General features: G+C 38.5%; 1 protein-coding gene across 11 annotated transcripts in view; it reads left to right on the top strand.

The window, feature by feature from the left end:
* LOC138935722 (SAM and SH3 domain-containing protein 1) overlaps nt 1–15,635 on the top strand; it is a 314,166-nt gene that overhangs the window by 225,314 nt on the left and 73,217 nt on the right. For all 11 annotated transcript variants that reach the window (XR_011447282.1, XR_011447281.1, XR_011447279.1 and 8 more), the window contains exon 4: nt 2,693–2,739. Coding sequence is in view for 8 of the 11 variants with exons in the window: in XM_070300511.1 (XP_070156612.1) it covers nt 2,693–2,739 (47 nt within the window). In the remaining 3 variants the exon portion in view is untranslated. The remainder of the gene's footprint in view (nt 1–2,692; nt 2,740–15,635) is intronic.

A 15,635-nucleotide genomic window follows, 5' to 3' on the forward strand; every position in this document is an offset into this window, starting at 1 on the left:
GCAATTTTCGCTTTTCTCACTTATATACGCTTTAGTAATCTGACTGTAAAAAGTCTCTAATCTTTTACAAAAATTTATTCCAAAGAATAAGCAACTATTCCTTTTTAATCTCAATCGTAATATCAGTCGAATATCCTTTTGAACGCAGCGGATATTCTTCGTTTGTATTACGCTGCCGGTAGAATCTATTACGAATCCATTGAGGAGAAGAGGCCACTCAAGGTAATCGACTCGGGATAGTGGACCTCATAGTGGATACAGAGGAAGAGAGGAGGCCACCTTGGCCGGGAGTGGCCGTCCGACCGGAATTGCAATGCGCGCGGCGGTTTACCCGCCGAGATGTTAGCTTTTCGTCAAAGGATCCTATTAGTATGCGGTTAGTATTACGCCGCGCGGTGTATCAGGACACATTGAGACAACGACGCGCTATCTATTACCGATTCTCTGGCACGTCAACTATCGACCCCTTCGCCGTTCCCGCGGGCCATTCTGCCGCCCCCGCACCGCGAGGCGTTTGAACGCGCGTGTATGGGTATGCGTTTATGCCCGGTGACATTTCTCGACTTCCCCGACGACGACGGTTTGCTTTGTGATCTCGATAGAATCGAGATCGACGAGATCAGCCAATAAGGCTATTAGCTTGTGCTCCCTGGCTCGACCTTTAACATTGGCTGGAAATCGCGCGCACATTCCAGCGTGATCTACCGTAAGAGATCGATCGCTCTTAAGCAGAGGATACTTGGAATACTTCGGTGAATACCATTATTTACGAAGACACGATAGCGTCACGTGTCCCGAGATACATATCGGGATTTACGTGTATCTTTCTGTATTATCAAGTGTAGGAGGATCGCGTCGTTCCTTCTATCGCTATATCATGGAAATATTTTAATTATGCATGCAAAAGTTATACTATATTTAAGTAAATATTACTTGTTTCAAGTATTTCAAAAGTTCATATATCCGTAAATCTACCATAAGTTCATCATAAGCATCAAATTTATCCAAAATGTATTCTGAATCCTAGTAAGTTTAATACTTGAATCAAGAATATTAAATTATCTAATTGAAAGAAATACACTAAATTTTTTTGATTTAATAAATTTTCTTACATTAAATTAATCGATAAAATTTTATAATACTCTTGAAAAGAAAATAATTACTTTTTTTGAGTACATGATAATGAATCTTTCTAAAATTTGTCACAAGTCTATTTTAAGACTATTATTAAGAAAATATTCTTTGTTAAAGATAACTATTACTTGAAAGAAGAAAAGTAAACTGAGTAATTATTTTTCTTAGCAATAGAATAATATTTTTCTGTGTGTAGAGAATAGCGAACAGTAACTCTGAATTATTTTATATACGATAAAGAAGCATTACACATGTGTTCTATTACCTTTTTTCCTACAACTTATTTAATAATCATTATCTATCCTACTCTTTGCAATAGAATAAAATTTATTGATTGGTAAATCGATATTAAAGTGTTAACAAATAGACATCCTACTGTGTCTTTTTCTCTATCTCTCGCTTCACTTGTCTCTTTGTACTTTCGCACGATTTTAAACACGCACACATTTGCATTTCGAAAATGGATTGTCGCGCGTACGGATGGGTTATCGGACGACTGTAATTGTTATTCAATTAATTACTGCTCCATGTTGCAAATCACTTTGATCTCTTGTTTCGTTCGCGATAGTCGATATATGTAGAGAGAGAAGTGGATAAAAAAAAGAAAAGAATTGCGCAATCATTCACTGGATAACGTATGGTCATGGAAAACCGCGCACGTCGCCACGGGAAACTACATTAACGACATAATAATTCCACAATTTTGTCATACGGAATTGCGCATTTGTTAAGTCCGCACATATAATATTACCTTTGATCATCACTATATATATATATATATAATCTGTTGCCCGTAGGGAGGTCACATCTGAATGCATGAAACAGAATAATCTTTGTTTTTTTTATTATCATGTATCGCGAGACATTATTTAAAAAATTGATTTCCGATCTCTTTCCGCTTTCGATACAAATTAAATCCATAAAAATCGTTTTCAATGCTACTCGTGTTATTCTCCAAAAGTAACAATTATTTTAAAATTGCAAACGATATATATATATTAATATTAAGCCATTTAATAATTACCTTCATTTCTTTATCGCTCGTTTATTTTCTGTTATCGCTTGTTTTCGCAGAAGATAATCCTCTAAAAGATACTCCGCAAGCAACTTACGTTAGATAAGTTACGCCGTTTTGTGCATTATACAAACGATTGTATTAAACTCTAACGAGAAGCCAAATCATACCGTTATAATACGCTATAATATACTAATTAAATTGAAATTAACTCGGCAAACGCTAGTAAATTCATTAACGATGCTTATAATAATACTGAAATATGCGCGCCGGTTGATCAATTTCATATATCAAAGGATATATTAAATCCGAATAAAACTAGTCACTCTATTACGTTCAACATCAATACTCGTAACTTTGATGCGATCGTGTTTGCCCGAAAAACTCACGTGTTCCCATGTAGAACGACGAAGCATCGCTACGGGTAAAAACGAAATACATAGAGGCGAAGTAGAAGTGCTTGGTAGACGCCGGGCAGTCTGCCAAGCGGCGTCGTCCCTTTAATTGTCGGCATATTTTAACCGTAATTTTCTTCTGTTCCAGTTGTCTGAGCCCGAGATCTGCGTTCTTCTACGAGTTCCCGCCTAACGGTAAGTCGCACATAGACTTCGCAGGTTCATTTGTCTCTCAGCTTAAGATTTAAGAGGGGAAAATTCGAGCTTCTCTGTCGCGTTTTTCGTTTGCGAGGGGCAAAATTAGAATGTTGCGAACATTTTCGTTGCTAGTTATTCGTGGTTACGTAATTATTAACATATATAGTTTTAATAACAAATACTGGATTTAACATGGTATACATAATCTCATAAAAAAATCTCAGTTGTCTCGTATATTATAATCGCAGTTTTTTTTTTTTTTTTTTTTTTTTTTTACTTTTCGTAAAAGTAAATTATGTTTATATACAAACGATGACGATACAAACTTTATTTAACACAGAATCGTCGCGATTACATTCTTCCTTTTAATTTATCGATACTCGCAATATACAGATCATTTTACGAGAATACAGAATAACTCCGTAATAGATCGAGAAAACTATACCGAAGTTTACTAAAGCAGAACGAACTACATCAGAGATTTGAATGCAGTAGAAGGTTATTTAATGCATCGATCGTAGGACTTTGCATGATTGCATTTCCGGGTCGAGCACGTGCATACGTGACGTGGACGCGATTTTCAAGAGGCGAAGAATCGCCTCTTTGTGTGCGCGTCTCTATCAATGAAAATATATTTAAATGATCTAACAATGGGGACGACCATGAACGGACGATACTTTTCTACCTTCCTCAGTGTTGCCATGTGCACGTACTCACATCGTTATGCGAGAATGTGGGAGAATCTCGCCACGCGCCTTTGCGGATAACCGATCGCCAACATTAGCAAACAGCTGCAGTTGGGATCGCTCGAACAACATTGTTGTCTCGCGTCTCATCCGTTATACAAATCGGATAATGCCGAGTGCGCGTAGAACGGGTACTTTATAACCGGCATTTTCAGGCCGGGAGAAGATCGAAGTTCCTCGATAGCTTGACTTGTAGTTGTCCCGTAGCTCTTAAGCCTTTTAACCATCGTCAAGAATGAGATAAAGTTATTTGCAGATCTACTTACGGTGACGATAAAGATATAGAGAAGCTTTCCATGCAAATTTGATATTCGCGCGAAGAAAAATTTTATAAATTAGATAAGAATGACGGATACAATGATGTGAAGATGAGTTTTAGTTTCTATAATACTACATCTGTTGTACAGTGGAAAAAATTTTCGAATGAATATTTATCACCATCTGATACCATTCATGTAATCGAGTCGTATATAAGAAATGTTCGATGTGTTACAACTTGTATTAGTTCGAGGCGCACCATTCGGACCCACCACCGATTTTTGCCGATGAGATACGCGCTCGAGAAGCTAGTTATATCACTAGTGCACATGCAATCGGCCCCTCTGAAAGAGAAGAAATAAAACCAAGACGCTACGTAGTGCGATGGAATTTTTCGAGATATCGAAAAACGCTTTAGAGATCCTGTATTGGAAAAGCAGCTGAGAGGGAGAAGGACGCGACCGATCGCGGAATGTGAGGGGAAAGGAGGGAAAACTCGCGTTGATATTTCATGTCTATTGACTTCTACCGTCGCCCTCGTGCACGTTATACTCTTTCCACCTATGAATACGTAATTGAGATCTAGTTCTCTCTTTCTTTCTTCGTCTATTTATTAATATATCTTGAGCCCTGTTTTTCGCTTTTGCCTTTGTTCTATTTTTTTTTAAATGTTCGAGTTTTGAGAATTTATGTCATTTAGAACATGTGACTAATACATTTATTAGACATGTTTCTATTTGGTTCTCTCAATTTAAATTTTATTTTTTATTTTGCTATAGAGAGAGAGAGAGAGAGAGAGAGAGAGAGTATGATTTATATGTATATATCAAAATTATTTTATTTGACAAAATATTTGTGGGTCGCAAATATTTGTATAAAACATCGATATTGCACGATTATCATTACCATGTTGCAAATTTTAATAATCTAACAATAAGTAATATACAAATGCTCTGCATTCGGAGAAAAATTTGCATCGCATAGGAATTAAGGAAATACTATGATTCTTGTTATTCCCTGAAATTTCAAAATTCGACGCGCTCGCATGACAAGTCGTTGACACCTGTCGACCATCTTCCAGCAGCAATGAGGGGCGGCTCGTGAAATTCTCAATTCCATCCCCCGCGTCTCTCCGCGGCAGAGATACTCCGTTGAATCGCGGGGACTAATCAGTTTAGGGTGGAAACGCGCGAAGCGGCGCGCGCTTAACAGTAATTCCGTGTAAGAGGCGTCGATGCCGAATTGCTGCAGCACTTAGCAGTTGTCGCGTAGCACACAACGTAGTATACGATGGGAACGGACTGAGCCAACCGAACCCAAACCCCCAAACCTTGTGCGGGGTTGCCGAGAGATACGCAAATACCCTTGCGCTCCTGGTTGTGCTTGCTTGGCGAAACGCACGGACTGTGGGAGAGCAAGCCTGTTTGTCTGGACTGGAATCCAAGTAAGAGCCCGGGCGGCCAAGCGGAGTTAGCGGAGAGACAAGTTGAGCAAGTGCGCTTATCCCCGCATAACGCATGCAACTGCATCCTCTCTGTTAGTAACGCGCTATATCGCGCCGGTATCCGTACCGGGATGAATGGTAATGAATGCATGCTACGTTTGTGCGCGCTATATGATGAATTCGTCGAGATGTCAAGCGCGCTTCAAGCGTAGGTTCGCGCTCTGAGATACGAATGGCCAATGATTGATACGTCCGAGGAATTTCTCTTTGGTATCCGTGTACTTGAAAATACATATCGCGAGAGAAGGCATAATAATTGCTGACGCTTTATCGTTCGGAGTTAAAAGTTACTACGCAAAGATTTTTCTCACCGTCGTTTACACAAGTAATTAATGATGGAATTGAATAAATTGCTTCTTCTATATAACATAATAAAATTGTTTAATATAATTTAACGTGATTATGTTTTGAGTCAAAAAAAAAAAAAAGAGAAAAAAATCGCTACATTGCTATTGGTTTCTAGAACAATATTTACGGATTATTGTAACAAGATCAAACAAGTATATTGAATTTTCCGTGACGAAATGCATCATCCGTACGGATGGAATCCTGCTAGAATGATGCGTTTATCCTTCGTGCAAGTGCATTTTGCCAACGTCACGTTCCGCTTACTGTGACGGTCGCATCGAAACCGATGATTGTGTGTTGTTGCACTGCTTGTGCCTCGAAGCCGCCGTGAAATTTCGTGTATGCAACGAGCGAACTGCAGCTGTTCAAATAAGAAACAACGATGGAACTCGGATACGCGGCTATCTTCGTATATCTTTTTTTTTTTTTTACAAATATGTTACCGATACGACATTTATCAGGATAGTTATCTTAGCACTTTAACCCCGAATATGACATTATTAAATGAGAAATAGTGAATTAACAGAGAAAGATTTGATATTGATTATATTTTTCGTTAATAATTTTTTTAATTTAATTATATTTTTCTTGTGAGAAAGTCCAGTCTTTTCCTTTTATATAAAACATGATATTTAATTATTTTTTAATACGGGATATGATTTAAAATAATAATTGTATAATGCGATTAAAAGAGAAATCGATTTCAAGTGTAAGTTAGAAACAAAGTTATAAGGATACATATGTTGAAAAAGAAACAAGATAAAAGAATATATATTGGCATAATGCAATTAGAATTATATATGCAATTTACAGAATTTTGACATTTCCTTTTCGTCTTTTTTCTTAAAAGATGAAATAATTTTTGCAAAATCATGATTAATCAATATCGGTATACATTAGCAATTTTACATGCGCGTACAATATATTGGTTTTAAACAGGAAACCGGTTTGCCCGATGTGTTGGAAAGGTGGATATCGTGCGTAAATTGATAGTCGTTGCAAATTCAATTGCTGGAATGCTTACTCGGTGGATTGATTCCTTAGCCACTGATTGCTAAATACGCATCTGTGGGAAAGCAGATCTGGTCTGTCTGGATCAGAATTCCGATAGGGAAACCTCTGCGTTTGTGTGTATCTCGTCGCGCATTGAATCGCACCAACATGCCGAGCTTTCATCTAAAACTCAACAGCGGCGGCGATTGCGTTTCTATTCTATGACGTAGAGTTAAATTCGTCGTGTCGTGTAAGTTTCGTACAGTAGAACGACAACTTGCAGAGAACAAGGATCAGCGACTTTAAATGGATCAAGGAATAGATGCGAAACAAAATCAATCTATAGTTTCAAATAACTTTTTAAAATTTGAATTTTTCCATATAACAATACGGATTATGACAAATTCGTATACATTAAATCTCTTACGGAGTTCAACGAAATCTTTTCTTTTTCTTTTTTTTTTCGATCTTTAGAAAAGATATTTTTTCCCAACTGGATTTGTTTTCGATTATTTTTCCCTCTCTTTTTATCATGAAGGACATGTGATGATCACACAGTCCTCGGGTTTCCGTATAACGATGTGGTGAATTGCGACTTTATTTCGTCGTTTTTCGCAAAGTGAAGTCTGATCGAAAATACATTCGGCCGATGGCAAATGGAAAAAAAGAAGGCAACGGAACACGTTTTCTCGAACGACAAACCCAACTGCAAGGCTTTTTAACGCAATTGCTCTCTGACGGCCCGTGTCCTGGTTGTGTTTCCGTACGAGCAATTGAATCACTGTCGCCAATCAAGAGGAACTTTTGCGCAAAGAGGAAAAAGCGAGTCGCATGGCGCTCTGCAACGATTGCCGTAACGCGATTTGTCTATCGCGATTCGCGGCTCAGTTATTGTGCTTTTAGCGACGTTACCTTCGTCGATTGGTTTTTCATCTCGGATGACACGACACGAGGTATAATAATTTGGTGGAAAATGTAGCGATAAATAAAATATCGTTTTGAGAACGTCCCGTTTCGTTCTCGTTGACGCGTACTGATCAAAGAATAAAGTGATATTATTACACATCTCAACGAAAATGAATAAACAGATTTTGTCGCCTTTTAATCATTTTGACAATTTCGACACATTGATCGACGATATTTGATGGCTATATTACGTCGCGAGAGAAGCTATTCGTAAAAACAGTTTCATGGCGAGAGAAATTAAGCCCTCCGTATATGAAGGTAGAGTCGAGTCCTTTAACGTGATATAGGTGATAAAACGGCATAAGCTTAACTTTCTTAGTGGCGCATCAATTGAATGATGAAGGTAATAAAAAGATACGAGTATATGCTTTTAACGCCATTATACTGCTTTATGGCTTATAGCGTTTCACCTTTGCGCAGAACTCGTAAAACAAAGTACCGCAAATAAGGAAACTTAGATAAATAGAGCAATTCGTGCGCGCGATTCTTCAACATATTTTAATATTCTTCTATTTACTGTATTTTTCATGACTTTGCCGTTCGTTTACTCAAGAAATTTTTTTTTTTTATATATATATATTTATTAAGAAATTTTTTGAAATTAAGAAAAAGAGATACTATATTTAAAAAAAAACTTCTTATAAAATATATATATATATATATATATAGAGAGAAAAGGAGAATTTGGTGAAATGTTGAAGAAACTTTAGGAAGAAAAATATAAAAGCATTGAAATTTGTTTCTCTTTTTTCTTATATTATTTTGTTAAAGTTCTGTAATAAATATCTCTAATCCTATAATAAAGAATCTTTTTTAATATTGTCAAATTCTTTTTAAAGATACTAGAAAATAAATAAATCTTGATGAAATTTATTAATTTGGAAAATTTACAGAAATTGTAATTCATATTTAAAAAATGATAATATAAACAGTGATATATATTAATATTTATGAAAATACATAAGTATCGGAAACTCTACTGCTTATTGTGCACGGAATTAATTGTCATATCGTATTGGAAAATGTCTAGACGATGCGATCAATTCCTCCACGAAATGACCAAGTCATATTCGCAAATTCACGGTGTTTCATAGATGCGTGTACGTAGCTGGAAGTGAAATATTCTATTCAAGCTCAACCTACCCTACTCCCTTCGCAAAGTCATGGAGTGACGTTTGGACGAGGCGATGCGCTCGTTGCGAGGACGGCGGAAATTAATAACTTCGATACATTCCTAATGGCCGTTTCCGCCAACAGCTACTCTCGAGGCCGCGCTTTTCAGGACGTCGTGTCGCGTAAAAGCCCCCGCGGACGTTACCGTTGAAACGTCTCTATTTCAAATGCCGCGAGGGGAAATATAACATCATAAATCATCGCGCCCCAAACGCTTTACCGGGGCACGCCGCTAGAGAATGCGTTAATCTAAGAAAGATTGACGTCCGGCTTTCCTACAAACGGGATATGAAGCGACACGACGATGCTTCGTTTCGCGTCGCCCGTTCCACACCATCATTTCCCTGTTATGGCTAGTGTGTTACGTTAATCTTTGTACGCTTTTACAATTACATTATACATGGAATTCATTTTTGAACGATCGATAAACAAATTAATTTCTACGTATCTTAAAATAAATAGTGATTTGAGCACGAAAATATCTCGTTACAGAAGAAATAGACTGTGATTATGTACTAATGATATGAAAGATATAAATAAATGTTACATTAAATATTGCACAAAGGAGGATTTTCATAATCGCGCTACAGCTACATTATTTCTCAACGCAGATGTTCGCAATTGGCGGCTACAATTTGCAGCTAATCGACACTCGTTGCAATGCCCGATAGCTGCGCCTTACCGTTGAACATTGACCGTCATCCAATGCACAGGATGCAACGGAATGCAATCGAATTATCGTGAGCTCATCACCGGCATTTCTCTTCCGACTAGTGCGCAATGTCCCTTGTCTCTCGCCCACTCTCGGTCGTTCTCTCCCATTAAACAATAGCTTTATGCAAATCATCCCGGCTTAATTGCGACTGCTTTGCATGCGTGGGTTATCCGCGTGACAATCATGGTATCGCGATCGCCAATAGTATCGTTCGCGGCCACAGGAGCCTACCCATGTCGTTTCCCATGCCGTCTACCGTACGTGGTATACAATGGGTTTTGTACGAGGCGTACGAAGAATCCTGATAGTTATATCCGCGACATTATAACAAAACATTCTCATTATTCCGTCATCCGCATTCCTGGCTTCTTCAGAAACGCAGTATTATTATTGTCATTACGCGTCTCTCTAGAAATTCGGTACGCGTATTGTTCGGCGCGTAACGATTTAATTTCATGTGACAAAGGGGACGGCCCGAGTGGAATTTATCCTTTACAGCGTTTACCGAGCGCAGAGAACAATTTCGAATAAAAAAAACTAATAGCTTCCTTTCTAAAGGGTATACAATTAAGATATGATCATGGATCGTAATCTTGTTCCTGACAGCGTCACGCGTGGACAATACTTGCATGAAAAGTATTCAGAGATAATGGGACGTTGTAGTAAAGAATTGGCCATAAGATAAGAGTGAAAAAAGGCGATATGTAATATATACACATATACATACGATGAGATAATATATATATATATATATATACACATATCATAAGATAACAAACATATAGCTAAATAATTTGTTAAATAATGGCTCAGATTTTGCTATAAAAACAATAATTTTATTGCAATAATCATTTGATTAAATATTTTATCAAATGTAAACAAATTTTTATTAATCTTTGTGTAAGATCCGAACATAATGGCGTTTGCATTATTTTTTTGAGAAATTCCGCGATGAGATTTTTGTACCCTTGCAGAGATGAAAAACGTTCCGCCTCCTAATTAAAATAGCAAACACAGGAGTGGATTACACGAAAAGAGCGCAGCAATGAAAAATAATCGCGGCGCGATCGCTCGCACCTCCACACGTGGTCGGGACCCCTTTGCAACAGCGCGCCAAAGGGTCTCGCATACCGAATCTCCGCGCCACCCTCTTCTCAATATGCGCGCCGGCCGTCGCGAAAAGAAACGAGCACGGTCTGATACTTTTGTGTACGCACCACTCCCGTTACGGTGTAGCCATGGTAACACGGCATAGGCAGAATTCCGGCTCGGCAAAAGCGTGACGAAGTAAGGAAGAATAGACAATGATGACGGGGGCCGGGTCGCGCGCGGACGACGATGGGCCTCTCGACGTGACTCTCGACACATACACGGAGACCGCGAGTGAGATCGCTCGTTGCACGCGACACCCGTGTGTGCCTTGGAGCTCATCCAGTTTTCGCACCCCGCTTTCCCATCTTCCGTCTCCGTCTATACGGGAGACTCGAGTCCCCGGTGTATTCTTTAGATGCTGCATCACTTATCTCGCCACCTTGCCGCCGCTTTTGAACTGGCATAAACGTATCGCGGTGAGTAATTGTCTGTCAAAATTGATACGCATCTTCGTTTCAATGTCGGTTGATTCAAGAACTCGGGGCGATAATGTGCCAAGTCGCTCGCATGAGAAAAAATCTGATTTTTAATTATTTGTTTACTGACATATTTCTTTATAAGCTTCGATGCGATAAACTTAATATCAAAAGTAAATTAAGATAAGAAATTTTAGCGCAAAAGAGAAGTTGCAGAAAATAATATCAAATTTTATTAATGGCTGTCTTAATTTATTTGTGTTATCTGATCTGATTTAAATTCATTAACAGCATGTTGATGAATTATATCTGAAATGTATTTCAATTTGCATGTAAAATCCGTTAAAATGTGAGAGGAATTTTACACTGTTATAAAAAATTTTTAAGTATGATTTATACGAATATTTTTAATTTCTAAATGGATTTCTATCATTTTGTTGAAGAATTAATTACGAACGAATTGAGAATTCGGAAAGATATTCTTTATATATTGATCGAATAAACTTGGGAGGGGAACTTTTAGCTTGCTCTATTATCAACTTGGACCGAAAAGATTTATGTCGAGACACTGTTACTTGTGATCTCGGAGAGCATCCAGTTTTCTCAATCTTCATGTGTTCAATCTTTATTTTTATAACATTTAAATCATTGAGATTGTCTCTCGTAATCTCGCTTAACATTGATTTCTTCAACATTGATTAACGTTAATTTTTATTTAATTCATGTTACTCTTGTTTTTGTTTGTTATTAAAATTATAATCGTTATTTAAAAAAATATTTAGTAAAACTATAACGCTAATTACGAAACGTAGCAGAAAGGGGAAAGAGTAATATTGATTTTTTTCTCATTCGAGTAAAACATTGACGTGATCTGAAATTGAAAACGATCTGTTAACCGAGGCACCGTTAAATCGAAATAGGAAATAATAAAGAGGATATACTACAGACTTTTTTAAAACAAATGCAGATGTTAATTGGACATCCATGCAATTACTGCTTATTGTCGACCCATCCAGCTCTCTCAATTGATACGATCATATAATTGCTTGTTAGAATGTACATTGAATCTGCTTTTATAACACGGCACACGTTATTTTATTACTACACACAACGCATGAATATTTCCAGCGCGAAGAGTACCAGATTTAAATCGGGCTTCATTTAACTTAACGATATTGATCAAATATTTTTACCGATTACAACGGTATAATTAATTATTCACTTCTCGAGTCGGCTCCGCCACGTCCCGATACGAACAATATCGGTTGAGTGAAAAATGGATCGCTCGATAATATCAGCATTCTCTTGCCATTTATCTCGACCGGTTCATTTATTTGACGCCGTAAAAAATAGCGAACTTTAAAACCAATATTGACCCAACTCCGTCGCCAACTATAGAGACCGCGCTGCAAAAAGGACACACTATAAATCGTGAAGATTACTCCTTCAATATTCATGTACTTCTGTCATTACCATAGAATTACCTCTAAAACCAGTCGTTCGATTCTCCCGGGAAGGAAAGGGTAGGCTCCGAATAATTCATTTCAACATTGATATCTATGCAAGTAAGTCGTGTACATGCGTGAAACGCAACTCTGCGATATAACTAATATATTCGTTTCTATATAAAAATATTTGTGAAACTTAAACTTTGGGCTTTTAAATGTCAAATAGATATATAATTCATTTTTAATTAATTTTATTAATTCTTTAAAGTCATGTATATATAATTAATACAATATGTATATACGCCTTGTCATTTTTTTTTTGTTTTTGTTTAGTTATCTCTTTCTTTTTTGGAAAATTTATTATCAGTTTTAATTTGCGCGAAAGTTTGCCATTCATTCCTGGTCGCACATTTCTCAAAGTTATTCTACATCGACGATAATCGATCAATCATTTTTCTCGGCTATTGTAGATTTCGTTTTTGGCGAGTTTTGCTCACTAAAAGATCTCGCGTTGAATCACGTTTCTCGGAGAATCGGCAGAGACAGGGAGAACAGCGCCTCGGGCTTAGATAGAGAAGCGCTTCGAAACGAAGTAAATTGTCGAGGAGGACGAAGAGAAAGGAGAAGAGGAATGCCATTACTCCGCCCGCGAAGCCGAACTCGGCGCCTGCGAGGAGTCGGAAGGAGGCGTCGAAGATGGGACAGATGCAGTGGGGAAAAAGGGGGAAGAAAGTGGATTTTAATACCGCTTATTTTATTCATGCTTATAACCATGGCTTTTGCCCGCTAAGGATTTTCATAATAACGGGCTTGTCCTCCCTCTACTGGCGAGGATCCGCGGGCGTTATAGGCGAGAGATAGTCGGTGTCGAGCTTACGAAAATTCTCCCATGCTCCTGAAAGCGGAATTACGCCTGCGGCTTTTACATAAATGCGATACTTGCACATATTTTCTTTCTTAGATACGAATAAAGGACATGATAATGCGAAAAATGTAATATATAAAATGATAAAAATAGGATTTAAAGAGAAATATATATATGCGTATATATGTATCCCGAAGAGGAGAAAAGAAAAATGTTTCATTCAACGCATACATCGGTCTCTATATATAATACTTTACATTCTTTTTAATGAAGATATGAGAAATTACCGATGATTATAAATTTTTGTGCAAACGCGCGTTAAGTGTAAAATTTTTAGTTATCGTTAAGATTCTCGCGGAACAGCCATTTGCCAGATGCTTGACAGCATCGCGTGCATCTTATAGAATTTCGCTATTCCAAAGTAGTTTGTGTTTGCGTGATTTTACTGGCCTCTCGAGGGCCCGCGAACATTGTCTTTCCACTATGTAAGTATGCTCTACTGTCGGATTGCGCCGACTCCATCCCTCTCTGAAAATCGAATTTGGCACGCTGGTGGCATTTCTTCTCCAACATTTCACTTCCGGGTTCCAATAAACGTTTCCCCAAGCCGCATCCCAGCGACTTTATTATGCGCGTCACACGCGAGGCACTCAGCAGTCACTTTCCGGCCGCGAACTTCCGATTTTTCTGGCCATAACTCGGGTGTGTAAACCTGAGCTTGCAGAATACGTAAAGCGCTTCTTGACCCCGACGTCTTCTTTTTACGCGGTCGAGGCTAGAGGAAGAGAACGTTAACTTCTCTTCCACTCTCTCGCGAAAAGTTTTCGCCCCCTGTTGTCTTTCGCTCCTTCGTTCTTCTTCTCTTCATCCACTCGCGCGTCGGACTTTCTCGTTCGCGTTGCTCTAAAACAATTCACGAAGGAACGAAGAAGTTTCGCCCGGACGCATACCAGACAGCGAGAGCGAGAGGGGAAACGAAGAGCGAGGAAGTATGAAGGGAAGATGGGGTAGAAAATCGCAGACTTTAATAACGCGTTTCCGCCGGCACGTGAAATTCTTCTCGCGTTGAGGTACAATGCGGAAAATCGAGAACACCCCGCCGCGGAAAAGGGCGCACGAAACTCTCCTCGTAATTTACGGGGAAACGTGCCGGGAGTCGAAAACCGGGCAAATATCATTGCCCGCTTCTTTTTCCCCAGTGGTCCAGTTATAATCAAGGGTACCCTCACGAGGAACCAATTGAATTTGTCGGCAGCCGCCCGCACTATTCCCGCCGCCTCTCGCGAAGAACTAATTATTAGACCGCGGAGTTTCAGTTACACGTGCGCTCTATCTCAACTTTTATCATCGAGCAACCTAAAGCTAATTGAAAACGACCGAACGATATGTTTATCTTAATTAAGCAACCGACGGACATTTTTGTCATGTGTTAACGTTTTATTTCCTGTGTGCTATAAAGTTTTAAAATGATTGTCCAAATTCTTATAAGCTTTTAGGAGACACAGAAATTTTCGAGCCCGTTCCGTTATTTTAAACAAATATTTATTAATTCGAAGAACAATATATTTTTCTTATCGTGAATCGCAATCTAAATATAATGCGAATTATTATAGATCAATTTAATGACTCCATTCTGTATATATATTGGATATTTATACATTTATAAGAATTTCATCAAAGAAGATATATTTCATCTTCCACATTTTTTCTTCGACAAGTTTGTGCAACTTAATTAAAACATGTTATTAAAAAGGAATACGGAAAAAAATTAATTATATCTCAAAAAGAGAGTAGGGTAAAAAAGGAGATTATACGCGTTGACATTTAAATCCATGGTCGGGGACGAATCCGCCGCTACCAGCGCGTGGAGCCAAAGCGAAAGACGTTCCAGGACGAAATCTCGGGGATTGGATAATTTTTCGTGTCCACCTTCGCGTAAGCTCCGAGGGTACGTACTTACAATCTAGAGTATGTCGAGAGGACAAAGACGGAGAGGCAGCGGTGTATAAAATGGGCGAGGAAGAGTCGGGCAGGCGTGTAGAGGGTGTCGCAGGATGCAGCCGGGTGTAACGTAACCGAGTCTGGCGCCGTATTTGTCTTTTGGTGCAGCTATTTTCCCCCGTATCTCTCTTTGCTCTTCCTTTACTCCTTCTCTTTCTCGTTCTCCTTTATCTTTCGGCATCGCCGTCGGAACAGCATCCAAAGGCATTTTCATCTTTGCGCGCAGATACTGACAATAAGAGTAATTTCTGAGGTGTCGTTACAATCGGAGTTAATTATGGTCGGAAAATTGTTGATGTTGGAAAGCT

The sequence above is a fragment of the Polyergus mexicanus genome, unplaced genomic scaffold (genome assembly GCF_030449975.1).
Source record: "Polyergus mexicanus isolate NDT 795.1 unplaced genomic scaffold, iyPolMexi1.0 SCAF_8, whole genome shotgun sequence".
Classification (NCBI taxonomy): Eukaryota; Metazoa; Arthropoda; class Insecta; order Hymenoptera; family Formicidae; genus Polyergus; species Polyergus mexicanus.